We start from the raw sequence: 24,695 nt of genomic DNA on the forward strand, positions 1-24,695 counted from the left end.
TAATATGGTCTGCATATGAATCTCACCAAAACACCCCTTGTTTCTTTGGTTTGTTTGAATCTCCTACCTGTGTGCTCTGTAGTTTGGTGTGTGTTGAACGCGCCTACTTTGGTTACGTCACGTCGTTAGGTGCGCACGCGTCACGGATCTATAGATCGTCTTATAGTGTTATAAATGTAATGTATGAATTCTAAATAAACATGATCACTGACTATGCTGTTTTTGTTACATAATGTACTGTGTCCATGACTTTTTGTATTATTGAGATTGCAATATCGATAGTCATACAATATATTGTGCAGCCCTAGCCTAATAGCCGCTACTAAACTGTATTTGAAGTTTCTCTGAGGAGATTGTCATTTTAATACCTTACTGTGTGTCTCATTATGCAGAATAACTCTTCAGTCAACATCCTTTAGATAGAAACTGTTGACTTGACTGCAGTTCAAGTAGATCACTTTGCTAAATTCAGCTATTTCAGTAGGCACTCAGGTAAAGCAAACACCAATAAACAAGTTTATTAATTCATAAAAATCCATATATCTATATTACTCTGGAAAACCTGAATTACACATATTTTCTATAAGTTCGGAATGTCTAATTTGAAGTGCTGTATAGTGTAATATTATTTTGTATTGAGTGAGTGTCACAAGCGTCTTGCAATATGGAATTGCACATCGATAGTGCCGTACTCCACACATGAGTGAATGAATATGTTCTCCACGTAAGGCTTGCTGATATGTTTGTTTTTTAGCAGAGGGGAGTATGGACAACTACTAATAACGTGTTTTTTTTATAGGATATATTTCAACAGACATAACAAATAATATTATTTGTTCATAATTATAATATAATATATAATTATATTATATTATAACCTGCATTACAGAGGGGATTAAAATTCTGCTATTTAAAGGAGCCAGGCGTAACTTTGTTGGAACACTGCCCCCCCTGGCCAGTGCGGCGAAATTCATTTTGAAGTTCCAAACAACAACATCCTCCCAAAAGTAATTATACATAATATAATATAATAGACTTGCATTGTCAGACATTAGCTGTTGTGTTTCTGCATATGCACACGATTTGAAGAGGAAGCTACCAGATACAAAAAAGGTGAAATTTGTGAGTCAATGAGTAGGACACTCCATTTTAGAAAGTGCTTTTTCTGAACTTTATTTTATTCTCCCACTTACCCTTAAGTATTTTTGCTTAAATTATACTATTATAAACTATAATATTTCAATTAAGTAATTTAACAGTTGCAAAACAACATATTAAGTGCGATTTTACCCATAAAAAGATGAGGGAGCACTTACTGTTGCTTAAATACTTAATTCAGTTATGAAGATCACATAATGTAAAGGTCAAATACATTTACATTTCATTCACTGCTGGTGGATGCTGCTTTCCCTCATTGTCTTACGTTAGTAAGCGCTACAGTTGCCTCTGCACTAATTAGACATGTAATCGTTGGTGGTTGACTGACCATCTAGCCCAGACCTGGGCATTGCATGCGGCCCTATGGCTGTCCCTGGCCGGCCCTATGTGAGGTCAAAAAAGTGTTTTCATAATAATAGAAATAACATGTAAATAAGTGTAGGCAATGCGTCCAGTACAATTGCATTTCTTTTATTTTGAAGGCAACAATTTTATTTTTAATTTACGTATGTGCGTGCGTGACTATGTTATGGCGCTTTTCCACTACCGTGCCGACCCGTACCGTACCGCGTGAGCCCGGTTTGTTTTGCTTTCTCCACTGCCAACCGAGCCGGGCCAAGCCGTTTTAGTTCTCGTTCCAGAGGGGCAGCGAGAGGTACTTTTTGCCAGGCTGTGTGTGACGTGTGACGCTGCAGACCGTTGATTGGTCAATGGACATCGTCACAACATCGTCATCCCATAGCAGAGTTCCCCCTTAACCGCCATTTTAAAATACCACAACAGATTTCGCTCTCGGAAAATGTCACTTACTGTTTCTGTAATAACCTATTAATAAAGATTTGAAAAATTATGATAACCATCTCATTATCTTAGTTTAATGTCATTTCAATGCATAATATAACTTTTATTTACAACAAGCATAACAAAAAAAATCCATAACAAAAAAATCCTCACATACAAAGCCCTCCATAGCCTGGCCCCCCCTTACATGACTGACCTCCTTCTCCCCCACCGCCCTAACCGTACCCTCCGATCCTCATCCCTTGTTCCCCTCACTGTCCCACCCTCAAAACTCAAAGGCTTCGGTCACCGTGCCTTTTCACGAGCTGCACCCCGCCTCTGGAACTCTCTCCCTCAACCACTCAGAGACTCACCCTCACTCCTCACTTTTAAATCCCACCTCAAAACCTACCTGTTCTCCCATGCCTACAGCCTCCCCTACCCCTAGCCATCTCCCCCATCCAGAAAAGCGCTATATAAATTTAATGAATTATTATTATTATTACCGGTAGAAAGGAGGAGGCCCACTGACCGACCACACATACCGTACCTGTAGGTTATAGAAAACAAACCCAGTGTTTTGTTAAGATTGATTTAACCATAGCGATGAATCAATAGCTCCTTATCGTACTATGCAGTATCAAAACATAGTTCACACTATTTGTATTCTAGAGAAATAAGTGTACTTATTCTAAAGCAGCTGTTCGGTTCTTCACAATGCCAGTCTAATTACCCTGGGGCTTAAGAGGGGGGCGAGACAACTAACACACATCAGACTGATGTTAGCCTACCTGATACATTTTGTGTATGTTCTGTATACCCTAACCCTGGTCCAAAAACAACCCCATGTCCAGTTCCTTTTGTGTTTGCAGATCTAAAGAGATCAGTATGCGTTCAATACAATGTGATAGCTCCACCTTTGCCTCAAATGGGTTTAAGGGAGATTCTACTATTGCATACACATCAAGGAAACAGAGGAAACAGAAACTACGGGCCTAGCCCCTTTCCCTCTAGACACTTGTGTTGATCTGGAAGAATTGGATAGATTTAGGTAGGAGCTTATTGTCTTCTGATCTACATTAAGTGTATAACTAACCAAACCTGTCAAATCTAATCTTATTTTAGATTGTGTCAAAGGAGAAGTGTCATAGAAGTAAGCAGGGGGTTAGAGTTGATTTTTTTTTGGTCTTTAGGTTTTGTCATCCAAAACAAGCAAGGTGACATCTCTCTCGCTGTTTCTCCATGTTGCCTATCTCATACCCTGCCCTGGACAGTGACCTGACAAAATGTCCAGCAGTTTGGACTCCTCAAGGTGCTGTGGATCTCAATGATGTGCCAGCCAGAGATGCCTCAGTGACAGCCAGGAGATGAGACGATGTGAAATGAGATCGTCCTACTGTGGCGTCATTAATAATCCCAGTCAGTTATCTCACACTCCCTGTCCCTCTGTGACCTGCGTAGCTTCGTGATGACGTGTTGGGGTCAAGCATGTATGTGGTATTTCTATTCAGCTCCCAACGCCAGGTCTTTGACATGAGCTCATACTGCTTTTGTTTTCGTCTACCGATACTCTAATGAGAAAGGGACTTAGGCCTGATCCTAGACTTTAGAAACAGTGTGTTTCACAGCAACTGTCTCCATTGAAAGTGTGATCTAGTCAAGGATTTAGTTAAATCTGTGTTGGGGAAAACTGCCTCCAAGGAGCTTTTCAGACACTACAGGGCTTCGGATCTTTTCTTTTCACATTGTCCTTTCCAGCAGTTTCAGTAACTACGGCGAATGCGTAACCAGCCGGTTACAGCTCAGTTTGGTCCAGAACGGCTCAGCCTGGCTCAGTTCAGTAGTGTGAAATGGGTACAAGTTTCCCATGTGTGTGTTTCAGAAGAGAACGACGGGCTGCTCCAGCCAGTGGAGATGACGATGGCCATCGAGTCACAGTCCAACTTGAAGAAGACAGACGAGTCACGACAGGTGTGAGGAGGGAAGAGGCCCCCCTCAACCACCAGCAAATGCCAAAAATTAACACTCAATGCAATTAAACATGTTAGTCAACTAGGGGCCTATTCCTTGCGCTCCACGCCTTTTATGCACTTCTGGCTAAGCCACTTTCTAAGATCTGGTATTCCCATTTTGAAAAGGTGCATGGGCATCTCGCCAAAAACAGGCAACCCATAAAATACTAATAGCAGAAGACGCAATTTGGAACCCTGTCCTATAGTGTTTCTGGACTTGATGCAGCCTCTCCAGCAGGAAGGGAACATGGAGATTTTGCACGTAGATGAGAATGTATCATGCAAATAGCACTTGATGGTATGGCATATCTGTATCGCTCAAGGAATGTCATTCCATGACATGTCACGCATTATGTTTTTAACATGATTTGAAGCTATGCATAATTTGTTTACGAAGTTCCTGTGACCACAATTAGTCCGTAACGGCTTTGGTTATGATGATACCTTAATGGTTCCACTCTCATTATAGCATTTAGAAGTCTTATTTATCATTACCAAAGGGTATATTTCATTGTTTGAAAATAGTGAAAATATCACTGACAATGGCTTTAAAGCAAAGGCGAATGCTTAGCAAACTCAAAGTGTAACAAACAGTACCTCAATGCTGTTGTATGAATCACACCATTATTTTTCTATGAATGTTGTACTTCTTTTGTGAACTATTTAGGGTAGAATATGTATATATTAACAAGAAAATGCTTTGTTTGATGCTATTACACTAGTGTGATGTGTTGTTTTTTCATAAAGTTTCCTCATTATCATCATCTCAATCTCTCCGTCTCTCACACACACGACTCTGTACACGTTGTGCAAAGAGAATGTACAGTATGCAAACAGAAGTTAAGATCAGTGCATTGTTGCAGGTTTGCCCTGCGTCAGAACCCCCTTACTAAGCAGGATCGGGGACTGACAGAGCGGGGTACAACTGGAAGAGAAACAATGTTGTTTCAGAGAGCAGTTCCAGCTAGTCATGGGATTGGCCGTATTTAGGGTCAATTTATTACTTTCAATATCGTCAATTGAGTGTCTACTTAATAATAGTTTAGTGTCTACTTAATAATAGTTTAATTTCCATTTTTTAAATGTATTTATTGGAAATAAATGGCAGCTTTTCAATCCTTCAATTCAGTTTCTCTCTCACATATGACTGAATGAAGGGATTGAAAGAAACAGATTGATATTGGCCAGTTCTGGCAGAGAATGCAGAATGACAGACAAGTCTGAGAAAAAGGCATTTATCATGAGTTCATTGCTTCACACTCTAAGGCAGACATTCATCAAATTAGTGGTGAAAGGGGACAGCAGAGAATAGATATAGGTGGCTCTCAATTATAACATGGGGTAAGCAAGTAATAGACTTTTAAAAAGAAAACAAAAAACAAAAAGAACAGAACTAATAGATAATACATGAATTCAAATCACATTTCATAAAAATAATAAAACAGACAATAAGTTAATACTTGTAACATAACTGCTGACTAGTAGTAGAATGATGGAAGTGCTAGGGTTTGTCCAATTTTAGAATTTCTCAACTGCTGTCCTAAAAAATTTGTAAATCTGCTAGCTCATCAAAGGAGAATGGAAGACATGTTTGATGTGGACTACGATGGGGTGACTGCTGCGGCCAGCTTCATCTTCTGTTCTGCAGGAAGTGAGTTCACAGCTGACTGAAACTCCTGTGCGTGGTGCTCAGCGAAGCCTCGGACCAACAGAAGCAGGGTGTTTTGGGTTTCTAGACAATGGAGAGATTTTGTGAGCAAGCGCATACTAATGCAGTAAGATAAGGGACTTGCCTAACATGATTTGTGGTTCTCTTCTCACCTGCGTCAAGCTCTTTGGTTCCCAAGACATGACTGGAAGCAGATATGATGGGCTTCATTTGACTTACCACCTGAGGGGGACAACGTAATCAAATATGATACAACGAAGGGACAACATAGAAATCTAGAGTACAGCGATGTTCGTGTCATGTTTCACTGCACAATTACACTGTTCAACACTGCTGAAGTAGCTATGACACAAAGCATGACCAGTGAGTACGCCCGCTGATCTTGCTGAATATTTGGTTAGAAGTAAATCACTTGGGCTGGGTTGCACCAACCTGGTTTACATTTTAAAGGTTTATCTACTAATCCTGTTGCACCCAACTTTAATCCTATCTTAAACCTAGTTTAATTTAATCCTGGTTTAAATCTAAGCCTCTGCTAATCTAGGTTTAAACCTGGTTTAAACCTGAGCTAAAAATGTAAGTACCAGCGCAGGATTGCGGGAATACAGGAGGGCCAGGCAGCTGTACACGGTTTTATTCTCCGCCTTGTCCTCCTTCAGAGGGAGACGTTCCACTAGGGCAGGAAACACCTAGGAGAAGAGAAGAGGTGTGCCTAGTCAGTGAGACACTCTGAAACACTACACTCCTTCAAAACAGCTGACTGTGTCTACAGCACTCATCCCTCATTTACACTACAGAGCCGGGCCAAGCTGAGCTGTACTGGACTGGCCTGGCCTGGCCTGGTTATCCACCATAGTTGCTGAAACAGTGCTGGAAAGGACAATTTGAAAGGAAAACCACAGTATGGTTTTGGTTGGCCCTGAATTGGATAAATCCACTTAGTAAGCTGCTGGCAAACTCTGCATGTTGACTGTTAAAGAATAGAACAATAAAATATATTTAAAAAAGGCGCTGATTCACAGAAACTTAAGAGAACTAAATACCTTGCAGTTGGCGCAGAACTCAGACTTTTACCAACTCCCAATGGTACATTTCCGCAAACCCTCTAGGTCACAACGTTTGCACTAGTTTTGAGTTCAGGAATAGTCCCAAAGCCAATCTACCGCATGTGATAATCACGCAATAACCGAGGTTAAGGCTGAACTCTACCTGCTCCAGAGGAACACCCTCCATGTGGCTCATGATCATCCTGCAGAGGGCAGCGCACAGGTTGTCGATCACGGTTTGGTCCTTCTCTTTAGACAGCAGGTTGGAGAAGAGGGACAGCATCATAGGGTAGTCTCTGAGACAAGTTGAGGAACAAGACACCCTGAGAGACAGACAGATAGGACAGAACTAGGGCTACTTGTATTGGGCCCACTTACATAGTCAGTGGATAATCTTGCACACGTACATTGTGAGCACACATCTGCACACACGAGCACACGCACACAAACATCTTTAGACATTTACTGCATTGAGGACGGCAGTCACAACAGACACACACAGACACACACACACACACACACACAGGAACTGAAAGGTGTAGCCTTTTCCGGAGCCTCAAGGCCAAAACCCAGAGGCTAACCAACAGCTACTTTCCCCAGGCGATCAGGCTCATGAACAAGCCTACTGTAGACAACTGACTATCATCCACAAACACATCCCATGCATATGGACTACCTAAGCTTAAGCTCACAGTCAGTTTACTACTGTCACTTATGTCCTGTAATATTGACACTTTTTTATTGAATTATGCTTAGTGCCTTAATGTCTACAAATTGCAAGATACTGCTTATTGTAAATAATCGAAGCCCAAGAATTTTACTCTCTTACATTTGTGTTATGTGACGTAACAATAAACTTGAAACTTACTCAAAGAGAGAGCTGAGCTGTGTGTCACTCAGATAAGATAAGCTACCGACCTCCCCTTACATAAGCGGTCTCAGACATTCAGGAAAGGATACTGGGCCATGGTAGGGCCTGCGGCCTGAGCCAGTGCTCCCAGCCCAAACACGCTGTTTTGGCGCACATCTGCGTTGCTGTCCCTCACCCCGCCCACCAGCACCGGCAGCAGCAGGTTGACCAGCTTTCCGGCCACGGTCCTGCCCCCAGACACACCCACCAGAGAGTGCAGGATCTCCCCAAGTGTGCCCAGGGAGAAAGAGCGGTCAGCCACCGTGCACGAAGATTTCTACAAACAGAGTACACATTCTCTCATTCATTGACACTTCATATCTTTATGCTTTCATCTCAGCAGACTTAGACCGAGGGATACTTTGGTTAAATGTAAAATTACATTTGATTATTACAAACTAAAAACTCATGCATAACTTTATTTTGGTTGTTATTCACTAAATCAAGCACGACCAGGCGCCATTTGAAGAAGAAGGAACATTGTGGGCTTGCTTGTTTGTGGAAATAGATTAAAGATGGTTTGGACAATAGACAATTGCTGGCTAGTCAGAGGTTAGCATATATGCAGATAGATAGACAGATGAGAGAGAGGAAGTATAGACAGATCAATACAATTAAGAGTTTCATAAGTATGACTTATACTGGGACAGCAGTAGTGAATGGCAATAAGAAGAAAGGATGATGGCTGAGTAGTTGAAAGAAAGTGATATAGTAGTATGAACAGTGGATTAAAGGAGACAAAGACGAGAGAGAGAGAGAGAGAGAGAGAGAGAGAGAGAGAGAGAGAGACAGAGGCACCCTGACTCACAGCCTTGTTCATGATGAGGGGCAGCAGCTCGCTGAGGTAAGGGGAGAAGACGTCGGCGGGCACGGCAGACGCCAGTAACGGGATGCCCTCGCCGGCAAACTCCTGCAGCATGGCGTCATACTCCGCCTGCTGCTCCTCATCCTCCGCCTCGTCTCCTCCTCCACCCTGACACACCGTCTGTATGGGGAAGAGGGGACAGGAGGGTCACTGAGACATTCTAATACACAGCAAAATGACTGGCTGGGTTCTGTCAGGCAGCCATATTGTTCTCCAAATATGTTTAACTGGTTGAAACAACAAAGAGAATCAGGGGGGCGGAGGATGGCCAGTTACCGGTCATTTAAGAAATAAAATACAGACATATAAGACGCTGCTTAAGCGATTGCATCATAACGACAGTCGTCTCCAGAACAGATGAAAGCTGTCTGGAGACAACCATAGCAAAAGCTTGTATTGGAATTTCCTTAGGTATCTAAAATGTAGCTAGTTTGTTGGGTAATTGAGCTTTTCATTTGATATATACAATACTGGCAAGGCAAGGCAAGTTTATTTGTATATAACATTTCATACAACTGGGGCAATTCAAAGTGCTTTACATACAGTATAAAGAAAATCAAGAAAAAGAAGGATAGTAATAAAAAAACTACACAGGGACAATTCCTGTGGAAATTGTGAAGTGTGCTCGCCCGCCCCCCCCGCACCCCGCACCCACTGGCGAAGACCAACTCCAATTGAATGTTTAAAGAAAATAATAATAATGCGGTGATTCAAACCCACGATCTCCTGGTTACTGACCAAGTGTTTTAACCAACTGAGCTACAGAGGTTATAAAGACGAGCCTTTTCGAAAGTTAGACTTCATTCTGAGGAATCCTGCGCTGGAGGCTGTTCAGTTGACTCAAGAGCAGCGAGGGATGGGGCAGCAGAGTTTAGGAGGTTGAAGAGTATATTGCTTGTTAGGTGATATTCTCCCGATCTGTTTAAGTGGAGGCCGTCTCTTCTGAATAACTCTCAGCCTCCAGTAAATGTTCCAATGGTGAATAAATGTCAGCCCTTTAAGTTTGCACGCTCCAGCGAGCCAAGGCTTAGGAGTTGGCTAAATTCGGCCTACCGTGGGGAGGACTCCTGAGATGAATGTATCAATCTCAAGCTTGCCAAGTTTATTGAAAAGTTCTATAAAATCACGTCTCAAGTCTTGTGAGCCCATTTTACGAGAATCGATTGTTCCCAAATGCAATATGAATTGCTTTGTCTCTGGGTGATCAGACAGTGTCTTTTCCAAATCTTTTGTTGTGTCTGAAAAACCATTGCATTGGGAAGACAGTGGATATGTCATTTTTTACCTTTCACGTTTCTGATCGTCAAGTCTCCAATAAACAAAGTATCATTTGGAGGTGAAGGCGGTGGGGTCTGTTCCAGGGCGTACTAGCTCTGTGTGTTTTGACTGGTGTCTCCGCTCCGTGTCCACGGGAGCCCACTGCTTTCCAGGCCTGTCCATCACCAGTGTCATTAAATTATTTGTTTTGTCTGGAACCTTTTTATCAGGGGCGTAGCATAAATCTAGCTCTTTTCCCATCCCGCTTCTGATGGCTGGATTACCAATCAACAAAGTATCTCTGTGAGGTGAAGATGGAGCTTGCCTCGGCTCCGTGTCGGAGTGCCTCTGACTCTTATCCGGGCGTTGTGCAGTCATGCAAGGCCGCAAGTTAGTTAATGATAGGCTTCGGTTGGCTGCTTTTCAGTGATTTCTGTAGCCTGTGGAATCTTTCCGGGGGATGATTAATCTGTCCAGTGAATTTTGCAGCTGTCAGCTGTCTCATTAGCTCTGGAAAATGTGAATTATAATATTGATCCTTTAGAAAGGCTTGCGTAAGCGGAGGATCATTAGCGTAGCGAGTTTCCAGGGCAGCGAATCTTCTTTGCAGGCTATATTCTAATAAGTCGACTCTCTTTGAAAGATCCACACAGCTAACAGATAGTAGGCATAGTAAAAATAGTAGAGAGCAAAAAACGAGCGAGGAAGAAAGCAGATCTACTCTACTCAGAACCAGGAAGTAGTACTACTGGAGACCCAAGCCGGCCCAGTTTATCTCACCTTCTTCTTCAGTACGTCGCGGATGGCCTGGCTGATCTCTCGCAGGCGTCCGGGTGCCTGCAGCGCATCCCCCTGGCAGGCATTGAGCACCGCGTTCATGGCCTTCAGCACGCCCATCACCACCTGAGTTATACATGACATTTACATTATCCTGTATCATCACATTATCATACCATTATTTGACCAATTTAACTATATTATAACATCATGATGATTAGGGCATAGAACACTATGGATATATATATATATTTATAGCTGTTTCACTGTTTATTGTTTTGTGCATTTGTCTTTCTGACTCTGTTCCGTTTGTCCCATTCCCTTGTAAAGCGACCATGGGTCTGTGAAAGGCGCTATATAAATGTAAGTAATTATTATTATTATTATTATTAAACTTGGTGCGCAGGTCCATTAGACTCAGACACATGCAAATCAACCAACATTGGCAAGCAACCGCCATTATTTTGATACCTCTTGATGTGGTTCACCAAAATCTCTTAAAATGTTATACACATGCCATACATATAAAAACTGATTTAATCAAAGACAGTCTCTACTCTATTGCTATACATTGCTCATCATCATCATAATCATCACCTGCCGCTCGGGCTCCTTGCGTATTGCCTCCAGGAAGCTGGGCAGCACCACTTCTAGAAGCTTCTGGAGGACTAGGAGGGACAAACAAAGCAACATGTTAGCTAACAACCTTTTATGGAAAGTGGGCACAGAGCAGTGATTGGGATGAAGAGAGAGAGAGAGGGAAGGGGGGGGTTTATACCCTGACGGTTGGTTTCTGAGGGACTCTCCTGACACACTTTGTGCTGAGCTCGGCAGAACTGGCCCATGGCCCCGAAAGCGGCCCTCCGCACATCCTGGTGGGGGAACTGACAGGGGGAGGCGGGCAAACAGAGGGTGTACACGGTAAGAGATGCCTCCGTTACTCACTCATAATATACAGTAGTACACTTATTCATACTCACATAGTAGCTAGCATACATCATTTAATCAGACATCCATTTACCGACACACACAACACCCTCCTCCTCCTCCTCCTCATTCTCCTTCTTAAGAAGGACAGAGCAAGCAGAGCTACTTACATCCTTCAGCTCATAAACCTGCTGGAAGCTGGACTCGAGGAAGGGCTGGAAGGCAGCACTGAGGAGTGGGTTCAGAACAGAAGAGTCAGAACCATAGCGGATATCCAAGTGTCCTATATCTATGGTGAGAACCGAGTGAGTGAGACTCCTAACTATCGACAGCAGCTATTAATTACTATGTTCCAAAAAGGACTGACTCCTTGGCCATTCCTGTAGATCTGGAAAGAATTTGATAGGTGGTGGCAAAATGGCCACTCTACTATCATCATCAGAGTACACGGTAGAGCTGTTATTATTTGCCCTTCATCCATCTCACTCCTCTCAGATCTATAGGAGTATGTGGCTGGAGGTTGATTTGGGATTCAGCAGCATGTGTATGTGTGTTACCCAGTGTTGAAGGCAATCTCTCCTAGGGCGTCGCAGGCGTCCTCTTTCTCGTCAATGTAGGCGTTTTCTACACTGAACCTGTGGGAGAAGAGAGAGAGAGAGAGAGAGAGAGAGAGAGAGAGAGAGAGAGAGAGAGAGAGAGAGAGTGTGCTTGTAGAAATAGCATGGCCCCTTTCTTTCATTCTCTCCATGGCTTCATCCACATACAGTACGGTGCTTATAGAAATTATTCAGCCCTCTTTCAACACTTTCTTCTTTTGTTTCCCCAGAGCATCAAACAACTGATCTGCACACCCTATTATTATTTATTGAAAATGTTATTACTTCCCCACTTGCTGTGGCTCTCCTAAAATGTTCTCAAATGCAGACAGAAGTTACTCAATTAGTTAATAGGGTTAGGGTTAAAAAGTTGTCATGTGATTTCAGAATGAATCTTTCTTTGTAGTGTCCCACACTGTAGTGTGCACACTGTGTTGATTAGGCTGTCTAATTAGTTAGTCTAATTAGCCTGTCGTTACTAATTCTCAAAAATGTCTTTCGATCCCGACAAACGCAGGACTCCAGTGCCAGCTGGTGACATACTAGGGATGTCCCGATCCGATCCATGGCATCGGCATCTGCAGTGAAAAGGTGGGATCGGGACATCCCTAAAGCTTACATACGCATCATTGTTTTATTGCCCTGCAATCAACTTGTCGGTCAATTATTGGAATTTGGTATTTTATGCTCTAGGCAAGGGGTCGGCCATAGACGGCAACCCTGGAGCAATTAGGGGTTCGGTGCCTTGCTCAAGGACACCTTGATACGTGGCCAACCATAAAAGCGCCTAACTCTAATTCCAGGTATTGGGGCAACAAAAAGTGAACATTTTGAATGACTTTGCACTCCGTACCCGGCAATGTCTGGTTCCACTCCCTCCCCCCCCTCGTCCTCCAAAATGGCGTCTCCCTCTGTGTCATCGTCGTCGTCATCCAGCAGGACAAACTGCTTGTCTTCTTCGAGGTGAGCCTGGAGGACAAAGAGGAAGTTAGAGTTAACATGTCAACACAGGGGTATTCCTATATGCATATTTAATATGGCTTCCATCTACAGTCATGGACAAAAATAAGGTTGAGTCAACTTTTCTCCATTTTAAATGGTTGTAAGTGTGATTTATATATTGCCAGCACCCGTAACTTGCCACAGGTGAGTTTAAATACAAATTAAAAGGGGCATTACATGCTTGAAATACAATTATTTATTACAATTTTGCCAATCATTTTGTCCAGTGCATTTTTGAGTTCTGTGTGAAATTATATCAGATTTTGCTTTTTTTTCTCTATCTGCTATCTGACAGAAGTGCAGGGGTGCCAATATTTTGATTGACTGTATCTAACATTTATCTTTGATCCAGGAAGTCCTTCCATTGACATTAATGGTAATCATCTTTCAAAGGAGAGTTCAGAAGAGGGTGAAGCGGTGAATTCAGCCGCTGAGGTTCCAATTCTCGACCCTTTCCCCATGGAATGTGCATCGTATGATTTTAAATCAGTGACAAGTGCGCATTTCAGGGACAAGGCTGGAGAATTGGGTCTTGGCCAGTGTGGGTGTGAGACTGACCGTGACTCCCTCGGTGGACTTGAGGGAGAGCAGCATAACCGTGGTGATGGAGGTGAGGTGAGGGTTCAGACAGTCTGGGCTGACGGTGGACACAGCAGAGAACAGGCTGTACCTGCACCCAGAGATAGAACATGCTGGAGTTATTACAATTACCAGAGTAAAACAGTGTCATAGGTGTCATGTTTAACTTTGTAGCATTTAGTCTTCAGGTTTGCTTTCAAGCACTTGGAGATTCATTGTAACAGACATTTAAACCAGGGGTGCCCTTGCACCTCACTGTAAGTCTACCATAAAGAGAAGACTTCACAAGAGAAAATACAGAGGGTTCACCACAAGGTGCAAACCATTCATAAGCCTCAATAATAGAAAGGTCAGATTAGACTTAGCCAAAAAACATTAAAAAAAGACAGCCCAGTTCTGGAACAGCATTCTTTGGACAGATGAAACTACGGCTCATGATCCAAAGCATACCACATCATCTGTAAAACACAGTGGAGGCAGTGTGAAGGCATGGGCATGCCTGGCTTCCAATTGCACTGGGTCACTTGTGTTTATTGATAATGCAACAGAAGACAGAAGCAGCTGGATGAATTCTGAAGTGTTTAGAAATATACTGTCAGATTCTGCCAGATTCAGCATAGCTGATTGGATACTGACCCAAAACATACTGCGAAGGCAACCCAGGTTTTTAAGGCAAAAAAGTGGAATATTCTGCAATGGCAGAGTCAATCCCTTGATTTCAACCCGATCGAGCATGCATTTCACTCGCTGAAGACAAAACTAAAGGCAGAAAGACCCACGAACAAACAACAACTGAAGACAGCTGCAGTAAAGGCCTGGCAAAACATCACAAAGGAGGAAACCCAGCATTTGGTGATGTCCATGGGTTCTAGACTTCAGGCAGTCATTGCCTACAAGATTCTCGACAAAGTATTAAACATTTGCATTTTATTTATGATTACGTTAATTTGTCCAATTACATTTGAGCCCCTGAAAATAGAGGACTGTGTATATATTTTTTTGTAATTCCTAAACCTTTCAATATTTTTGTTCAACAACTTAAATTAAAACTGAATGTATGTACTTAAATTGCATCTTGATTTTTTTCATTTCAAATCCATTGTGGTGGCATACTGAGCCAAAATTATTGAAATTGTGTCACTATCCAAATATTTCCGGACCTAACTGTACAACCATACTTGTTGTATAATGCTGGCTACAGTTTACCACAGGTTGGGCCATGTACATTAGCTAAAAAGTCAGGACACAACATAAATGAAACCTATAATGATTGGGAACGAACACATCTCGTTTAAGTCTGTTAAAACTAAGCCTGTTTTGAACTGGCTGCAAGCTCCGAGTAGTGGAGTAGAAACGCCAACAGATGATCTATCCAGGCCGATCTTGGTGGAATCTCAAGACAAAATGGCTGTGTGTGTGTCTGTAAGCCACTTCACACACACGGCTACTACTTACGTGCAGCGGCGCAGGTCTGGGTCGTCTATGGCGTCGGTGAGATTGAGGCCCAGCTGAACACACTCAGCTGCGAGTGGGCTGAACACGTCTTTCCCGATGGTGCGTGCCAGCACTGACAACGTATCTGCCACGGGGACCGAGGATACATATCATCAACCTCCGTTTCTCCAACCCAGGACACACTTGTGGTAAATTAAACTGGGATGACACTGCAGTGACATGCAGCTTGTACATGAGTGAAGTCAAAATGCGAAGAAAAACACAACACGTGTTTTAATAGGCTAGGTGCACGATCTCCACTACTTCCTGAAAGGCACCTTGCATGAACATATCCTGTCTCACTCTATTGGTTTAATTGATTAATCAGCAGTGCACTGTGTGTTCCAACAGTTTACCGCACAGCTGATTAATCAATTCAACCAATAGAGTGAGACAGGATATGTTCATGCAAGGTGCCTTTCAGGAAGTAGTGGAGATCGTGCACCTAGCCTATTGACAACATGAAAGATGACAAGATAGCAGCATTAGCGCTAGCTCACCCAGAGCCTGTGTCTGCAGGGACCTCATCTCGACACGGGTGTCTGTGAGGAAGCCCTTCAGACTCTCGATGACGGGGGGGAAGTAAGGCACCAGCATCTCTTTAGCAGCGTTGGCTGAACCGCAAGAGGAAGGGAGGGGGGTTAATACAGTCTGAAAGGTTTACTACCCTGGGTGTATTAACAAACAGAGTCTGACGTGGCTACCAATCCTCATCTCAATCTGCACTGACACGAAAAAACATAATAGCTAAAGCAATATGGTAAATGTCCACTAAGGGAACATGCTTTTTCCTAACCCTAACCCAATAATTAACTGTTAGCTGTGATATAACTAACTTTCTAAGTGTTACCAATACTATGCTGATGTTCTGTGTGCTACCAGTGATCACAAACGTGTTCATTATTAGCAGTAATTAGGGCTGGGTTCAAACAATCGATTTCCCGATTCTGAATCGATCTTCATTGAATGAGCGATTATCGATTCATAAATCCCGAGATCGATCTTTCATGTTTTTTTTTCTTCTTTCTGCTTGCAGCTTCAACCCGCAACGAGATCTCGTGGCCAGATCTCGCGCTACAAGAATTTATCATATCTCACGCAACGACCAGGCTTAAAGGCAGATGTCTGGGTGCATTTTGGATGTAAACATTTTCACGTCAGGGTGATGCCTCAATAAGTGGTTCCGTAGATTTGTGGTGTTTCCACTAACTTATTGTTACTGTATACTACAGTATTTTAAGAATCATTGATTTTCCAATTATGTTTATTCCTGAATAAAATCTTCCAATCTCCAAAAAGTGAAAAAGCAGTAATGAAGGGCTTTAGTTTCATGGACATTATGGTTTACAATGTGTTTTTTTGTTCCCCAAAATACCCTCATCTATTGCACTATTTTCGTTTGAGTTTTGCACATTTTTATTTTGTATATATATATATATATATATATATATATATATATATTATGCAAATAAGCTATTTGAGACAGTCCTGAGGGATATGTGATGTCTTGTTTACCGATAGGCTATGTTTGTAGCCCCTTTATTTACACTGGCTGCAGTAAAGCACGTTAGTAGTGTCTGATTTAGCAAAATGTTGGTCAATGATGTTCATTTATGTTCCAATAAGAAGTACATTCATGTAACTGCTTTGGAGTCAATTCTTAATGTAAACATTGATATGTTTAACAATGCTACATGTTATAGGGTTCCTTGAACCATTTATAGCATTAGTTCTGAGAATCTCTTCATATTCAAGGAAAATTGATATTGTAACTGAATCGAATCGGAATCGAATCGAATCGTGAATCGAATCGGGAGCTGTGAATCGGAATCGAATCGTTTTGGGAAATCAGTGGCGATACCCAGCCCTAGCAGTAATAAGCATTACCTATGGCTCCGATGGCGCTGACCGCCAGCTCTTTGAGCTTGAGACTGTCTGCGTTGCTCAAGGCGGACAACATTGTCTCCATGAGAGTGGGCAGGTAGGGTTGGATCTCTTCACCTGAGAGAGGGAAGGGGTTGAATGGTGTCAGTGAAAACCCACAACAAAGAATCTTTGATTGACCAGTTAAAAATCCCATCTCCGAGTGGAGGTATAGCCATAGTAGATTCAGGTGAAGTGAACGGGCAGCGCTCTCACCCAGGTTCTCCAGGAAGTTCTCCAGGGCGTAGAAGGCCATGGTGACGTGGCCTATCTTGGACTGGTTTAGTGCTGACATGTAGCCCAGCAGCAGTGGCATCAGCTCATTGCTGTACTTACTGACCTCAGGCTGAGAGGAAGGGGGGGGGGGGGGTTAGATAGGAGTTCTAAACAGGCCCACATCTCCATATACAAACCTGTTCAGCTAGCTATAATGTATAATGTTCAGCTAGCTATAATGTATAATGTTCAGCTAGCTATAATGTATAATGTTCAGCTAGCTATAATGTATTTTCAAAGGATGCCTCTCAATCTCATTATTAATACGGTTAAATCTGACATAAATCCCGACTGATCACGTCCGGTCTGACTGACCTGTAGGTGTTCAGAGAACTGTCCTAAAGCATAGAGGCCTGCGCTGCGGACCACCTGGTTACTGTCTGACAGACTCTGGCACACTGTCTGCAGCATGGAGGACAACAACCTGACACAGACAGACACACACACACACACACACACACTTAACTACTGGACACATCTACAAGTGAATGAAAAGGAGAAGAAGAGGAGACATACAAAACTAACTGGGACTTTAACATGGGAAACAGTCCCAGTTAGTTGCAGTGTGTGCTTGTCTAGGGGACTTGAACAGGAGTTGTACTCACTTGGTCCGTATGTGGTCGGCGCAGCCTTCCGCCAGCACGGCCATACACATCAGTCCAGCCTTCCTCTCGTAGGGGTTCTCACTGGCCAAGCATGCCTGAGTGAGGGGCATCTGGGCCACAAGAGAGACAGCAGTGACACACTTTATCATTTTTCTCGTATTATTTTTAAAAAAGGAAAAAAACGTTTTTCTTCAGAGAGGAATGGGGTGATGACATGGGGGGATGACAGATGAGAGAATAAATAGAACAAGGCCACACAAACTTGATAAATTGTTTAACGGATGCCTGTCACTTCACCAGTATACAGAGTGATGACTGGAGACCTCCATTTGTTGATGTTAGTGTAACAGTGTTTGTGTGTTTAGTCAGGAATTTAGAATCATCAGAATATCAAAATGTTTATATGAAAGAGCTTACATATTGAATATAACATATTTGGAAGACATAATTGGTGTAACTGTAGATAGTCTGCTGTAAAACGTCACTTATCCCGCGCGAATGCATCACATGAAACACAGGCGTCGAGGGGGGGGATTTCTAAATTACGGACCTCACCACATAATACTAGTCCCGTGCGAATATTGCTTGATGGATATTCAAAGTACTTTGATACTGTTTTTTTTGTTTTTTGCTTGCTTACCCTCCTCACCTTTCTGAAAATGAAATCCATTAAACAATGAATCAAGTTTGTATTGTCTAAATAGAATAATAGAAACAATAGAATGTCAGGTGCCAGGTGTAAGCTGAAATGTCTTGTGGACATACAGTATTCCGAGACGCTGAGCCCGACAACTATCATTTTACACAACTAAAACATTTATTATATAATAAATCATCAGGTTGAAAGAATATCATCAAACAGTACACATTTGAAGCAGGCAGCACGTATATACTAACCAGCTGTGGGAATAGTTTCTCTGCGGGCATGTGGAGAGCCATAGTGTCAATAACCTGCCGACAAAGACATGATTTTTATTTGAGGAAAATAAAGAGAAAGAAAGATGTCAACCTGACAGTACCTGACATAATGTGTTTGACACATATTGGGCCAAACACAGATTAAGCCTAAAATTGACTAAAAAGAGTTCAAACAATTCAGTTTTTCAGTTTTCAGAAGTCGTCCTAGTATGTGTTCAGGAAACGGTCCTGTTATGTCTGCTGTGTATCACGCAATGTTGTGAACTGCTCTTCAGATTAAAGAGGCACTAAGAGGATCACCTGAGTCGCAAAGTATTTGGGACTGTCGTCCTCGTCCTCAGGGTCCTCAGGGTCCTCCTCCCCAGGCGGGGGTGCTGCGCTCAGCACGGGGAAGACCGTCTGCAGGATGGGGCCCAGCAGCTTCCGCTTCAACACCGTCTAAAGGGGAGGGAGAGTCATCACCAGCTCCGTACACTTTCAATGGCAAAAACGGAAAAGTGCAATGCATGCAGAGATGGCTTTCTTTTCTTCATTTCTCCAATGAAAAACTGCTGCAGCGTCCCAATTGTCTACCGTCTTCTGCCTAGTACGGAGTGTGCACATCACTAGATGGATCACAAAACGGATGACGTCTTGTAATGCGTGGCATTGCACAAAAGCATGCTACAGGGGGAAAGGTAGAGCATTGTAACACAGCCTGAGTGTAAAGGGCAGAAAATGGATGAGGAAAGGATGGCACATCCTGAGTTTAAGGAGGGAGAGAAGTCACTGGGGGTTATATTAGGCATAGAGGAGCAGTATGTAGGGCATCCATTTATAGTATGGTTATAGTTTACCTTGCTCTTAAGTCTGATGAGAAAGGCGATGCATGAGAGAGCCTTGACCCGCAGGGAGTCGCTGAGTGTGATGTCTGCGCTGACCTTGAGAGAGACACACACACACACACACACTTTATTGAACTGCAAACAGAAATGCTGCATAAATCCACAAGAGATACCGTATGCTGCATGTATTGGTCAACATTACAGCCAGCTAAAAAATGTACGAATGAAAGGCTCACAAGAGTATGAGCTTAAAAAAACAACTGAAGTGTCAATTAAAAATGTGAATTTCACACCCAGTCAATCATGTCTGTTGGCTTAAGAAATTGTCATAATCAAAAAAGCTACTTCTTTTTGAGCATTTTAATTCTAAATGACTCTTGCCCAATCGGAATATTGAGCATATTCTGATTAATTAATACAGGAATATGGTGTGCATGTAAATGTAGTCACTGTGTTCTCACCTCCAGGCAGAAGTGGACGATTTCAGTGATGTGGGGCACAATGATGGACACTTCGCTCTCCATCAGCTCATCAAACACCTCCATGGCCTTGCTGGCCTGGTCCTGCACAATACACACAAAGGGCTCCAAATACATCCAGATAATGTGGCTTACGAGCTAGAATAGATCTGACATCCTAATCCAAAGCAGCCAAGCCATTCCAGGCCAAATTTTCCAAAATTGGCAAATAAAGGTTCATGGCAAAGAGAGACATGAGCGTGCAACTTTCACTTCATATTGAGTTTAACTCACCTGAAGGTTTGCATTACTTCAAAACATTCTTTATTATAAATGTGTGTCTGTAAAACATCTGTCTTGCTCTGGCTAGATGTGTCATACTATGCGGTAGCTGTACATTTCTGGAACTTAATACCCAGCTCTATCAAACAATGTTCCACTCTGACAGGCTGATAGATAACCAATCATGTGACCACTGACCACAGACCCAAAACTTATTTCTTTCGGGTTATTATATATCATGTTTGTTTTATGATGTAATGTTTTCTTGAGTGTAAAGTGTGATGTTTTTATTTCCTGTAGTTTTATTTTATGTGATTTTACTATGTCCTGTCAGGGCTTGACATTAAGCTTTTTCAGGTACTTGTCCTTTGGACAAGTGAACTTATCTTTTACTTGTCCGAGAGCTCGAGTTACTTGTCCACAGCACACCACACACTACACACCACACACACACACACACACACACACACACACACACACACACACACACACACACACACACACACACACACACACACACACACACACACACACACACACACACACACACACACACACACACACACACACACACACACACACACACACACACACACACACACACACACACACACACACACACACACACCACAGCACAGTTCTACTGAGGGAATGACCTATCAGCACATAACAAACCTGGTCTGCTTGGATGAGGTGTCTGAGGGCAACGATCAGTCTTGGGATGAGGGAACGCATTAAGTTCTGGAAGACATGTAATTACAGCTGTCAATCAATGCATGCGGAATGAGAAAAGACTGAACATCTGCTCATCCAACATTATGCATTGAGGGTCTTCCACACAATCATGCTGCCCACCCAAACCGTGCAGTTCACATTATTTACTGCACATTCTCTGCTTTCCTCAGAGGTAACACAATGTTTTTCCGGGCCAGTTCAGCCCGCTTTAAAAACAGCTACGCAATGTGAAAAGGAAATATTCGCATGGTATGGGTCACGGGCAGAATAGGGTGAAATTTAAGAATTTAAGTGGCCAATAATGACATGTGACTAGAGGGGACTCACCATCTCCTCTGTGCCGGTGTAAGCGGTCATGGCGGTAAGAGTGAGGATGCAGTAGTACAGTGCATTGGGGTTGTTCAAGTCCTCCAGTACAGTGCCGAACAGCTCCAGCAGCTGGCGGTAGTGGGGCTTGAAGGGCTCCGGGTTCGACTCCACCACTTTGCTGAGCAGGAGGAGACCCACCTGAGAGGAGGGGGACAAGAGTAGAATAAGTTACAATAAGTAAAAACTCTTCAGTCCATGAAGAAAGACCCAACAGTGAATCTATTCAGAAGTAATTTCAAAGTCAAATGATCTCACAAGGGAAAATTGTTTGGTGGTGCATAGCAAAACACAATAGTTTCCAAAAAGATGCATCACCCAATTGACATATGTGTAAATGCACTGGCCCCCCAAAAAATCTTATTTAAATAAAATAAAATATGAATAACAATTATTATCACAACATGCTCTACATTATGTAGAGTTTGAAGGACAAGTTCTGCTTAGGATTGATGCTTGATAAACCAGAGGGTTCACTGTGGATTAAAAATCATAAAATAATTTATTTTCAAAACATTAAAAAGGTGCAATATGTGTCTTTCTCCTGTTGAAAATGTAATAACCATGCTCAGTCATTACTTATGACGCATTAGCAGTCTGTGACAATGTGTGCACCTGCCAAGATGGTGGCTTTCTGCCTGAACGTTCTTTTCCAAAATGTTCAGGACGTTTCTGGAAGTTTCTGACCACTTGCTCATTGGCTACCAACTTACAGCAAGCACCTAGTTCTGGAAGCCGACCTAAGCACCTGAAGCTTTGTATGCAAAAACATTTCTAACATGTATTCTGATCACTTTTCCCTACTAAATATACTGTTTGACATTTGCCTATACTATTACTATGTCTGAGTTTTGTTTTGGGAATGAGGGGATTTGTTTGTAACTTTGGGTTAAACAGGAGAAGTTGTTTCCAGTCATGCAAGCCTCGCCCTCGGTGACAGACATGGCTTCACAACGGGGAGAGGGCGGGTGTTTTAGGGAGATAATGGGGCTTGGGAATGGCGTAGTGTAGAGTAGGGTATCCATGACAGGGTTTTCTGTCACTGTATGAATGCACAGCTGCTGGGAAAGTTTAATGTTTCATGTGACACGTGAGTGTCTCCGCTGCCTGGGTAATTTCCGAGTTCATGTTTCTGTCAACATTTCCAAACAAATAAGGACACTACTATATTGTCATAGCAATTCCCACTACAGTGAAAAGAGAGCATAATCCTGCATATGGTGCCTTTAAACAGAATCAAAATGTGTCATAGCAGTCAAATGCTCTACCACTGAGCTATACCCCCAAAATGTGTCCTGGCAATGCCAGACAAACAATAATAGGCTTGCCAGGCAGGAGGGATGAACCTAGAGGCCACCATCCTAGACAATTGCAGTTTGTTGTTATCATTCATTCAAACCAAGATCAACAAAATCTATAACTATTATTATTATCATGATAAAGTTTACTACAATAACAATGATAAACTTTTGACATTCATTTTCAATAATTTTTTCTTCTAGGTATGTCCGTTCAAGACCGTTTTATCACCCAGCCCTATGCACAGTGATTGTATCAAGTCCACCTCAATTTAAAAAAGCGAACAGTAAACAGATAACATGCAACAACAATGTATCTCTCATTACTCATTGAGGTGGTGGTGTAGCCTACCTGTCTGTCCGTTGGGTTATTACTCTTGGTAGACTCATTGAGCAGGGTGAGAAGAGCTGGCCAGCGGTCAGGTGTCTCATGTTTGACCATCACAGCACTGAGCTGTGAGAGGGAGTGACGCACTGTGTGTCTGCAACAGAGATACCACATTTACCATAAAAGACCAAAGCAAGGGGGTTGTTCGTTGTATTATTCATTGTGTTTATGGTAGGATAAGCATAACACTGGGTGCCATGACCCATTGGTTTTCGTGTAGGCCAAACAAAGTTGGCCTAAAGTTTCAACATCAAATGCCACCTACATTGTCTTTCATATCAATTAAAAAAAGAGCTTACTCTGTCTCCTGTTGGAAAGCTTGCAGGACCACTGCCTTCAGACTATGGAAAAACAAAAACAAAATAAGAAAATAACATCTCAAACACAATTAAGCGTTATGGAATGAGAAGCAGAGTTCCAAGAAGGAGGAGGCTTTCCATCATTTGTTTCCTATGCCTCTATGACCCCCCAAAAATACACAATGGAATAATCAACTCTTATTATTTCGTTTATGTAACAATTTTCTACTCTAACTATAGTATTTTTGAATGGCATCATTAGAAAGGGGTAGGAAGGAAGGAATGACAACAACAGCCAACCTCTCTCTGTGATCCGGGCTAATCTTCTTCCAGTGCTTCATCACTCGCATCCTCAACATCACTGCGGCTGACTGGCGAATCTGAGAGAGATGGAATTATAATGCCCGGATGAAGGTGACGGACGGTATCAAAGACAACACACATCATTGACAACTCAACACAAGGTGAGCAAACCTGTAAGCAAACCTGTAAACCCCATTAGCCTCAACCTGTAAACCTCATTAGCCTTCAACTGATTCTGAACTCTTCTCAGATGTGAGGGTTAGGGGGACCCATGTTTGTACTTTGTACTACATACCTGTGGATTCTGGGAGCTAGTCATGACAGCACACAGAGCTGGAATGATGGCTGGGTCTTTGAAAGCCTGCTTCAACTGAGCAGTGGCCTAAAAAAAAAAAAGAGGACACAAACAACACTGTAACAGTGTTTTGCCAAGTAGTAACAAATCTATATGAACATGAATGCTGACCACTGGCACTGTCGACACAGGGGACTGTCACGTGTATGAAGTGACAGAAGAATAGCCTGCAATGTCAGCTGTCAAGACACACTGCATTTGATAATCACACTTCTAATCAATTTCTCATCTAGTAGTGACATTAGACTGGTAACTGATGTGTAGCAGTTGGTAGTAAACGGGCCATCCCGGCGTCACCAAAGCTCTGCCACTAATGACGGTTGGTACTGGTTAGCTAATAGCTAGCACGGTCGTGCCCATCCCGTTTGACAAGATCAATTAAGCCAGCTGGAGCTGGTCTATCGGTTCGCATTACCTGCTGAATGACGGCATTGTCCGGCTGGGTGAGCTGTAGCAGAATCTGCTCTAGTCCCTCTGACATTTTGTCTCTTCCGAGATGATCAGCCCCTTCTTACGGTTTGATGTTATCACGACTCGCGTGAAACGGCAAGCGAAACTCCAAAACAAAACAACAAAGTTGACCCTTATACAGC

The 24,695-nt window shown here is 42.6% G+C and overlaps 1 protein-coding gene across 1 annotated transcript; it reads right to left on the minus strand.

Annotated features, from left to right (window-relative positions):
* Positions 1-5,157: 5,157 nt before the first annotated feature.
* On the minus strand, positions 5,158-24,613 carry LOC308158716 (importin-4-like). The gene is made up of 30 exons (XM_080532407.1): positions 24,518-24,613; positions 24,043-24,129; positions 23,745-23,824; positions 23,445-23,486; positions 23,110-23,239; positions 21,421-21,600; positions 21,034-21,099; positions 20,080-20,181; positions 19,631-19,714; positions 19,095-19,232; positions 18,774-18,827; positions 17,877-17,986; positions 17,587-17,695; positions 17,212-17,341; positions 16,960-17,073; positions 15,573-15,686; positions 15,034-15,157; positions 13,558-13,669; positions 12,851-12,966; positions 11,959-12,036; positions 11,572-11,629; positions 11,253-11,358; positions 11,072-11,142; positions 10,478-10,600; positions 8,384-8,560; positions 7,626-7,852; positions 6,829-6,961; positions 6,204-6,308; positions 5,772-5,841; positions 5,158-5,682 (listed from the first exon to the last, which is right to left on the minus strand). The coding sequence occupies exons 1-30, from the start codon at positions 24,581-24,583 to the stop codon at positions 5,552-5,554; spliced, it is 3,237 nt and encodes a 1,078-aa protein (XP_080388533.1). The 5' UTR covers positions 24,584-24,613; the 3' UTR covers positions 5,158-5,551.
* Positions 24,614-24,695: the final 82 nt, after the last annotated feature.

The sequence above is a fragment of the Nansenia antarctica genome (genome assembly GCF_963989245.1).
Source record: "Nansenia antarctica genome assembly, chromosome: 5".
Lineage (NCBI taxonomy): Eukaryota > Metazoa > Chordata > Actinopteri > Argentiniformes > Microstomatidae > Nansenia > Nansenia antarctica.

Coding starts and splice junctions, on each gene's coding strand:
- LOC308158716 (XM_080532407.1), bottom strand. CDS start 24,583: ATGTCAGAGGGACTAGAGCAGATTCTGCTACAGCTCACCCAGCCGGAC. Junction 8,561..10,477: donor GCGACGTACTGAAGAAGAAG/GTGAGATAAACT, acceptor TTCCCCATACAG/ACGGTGTGTCAGGGTGGAGG. Junction 5,842..6,203: donor ATTCCCGCAATCCTGCGCTG/GTACTTACATTT, acceptor TGTCCCCCTCAG/GTGGTAAGTCAAATGAAGCC.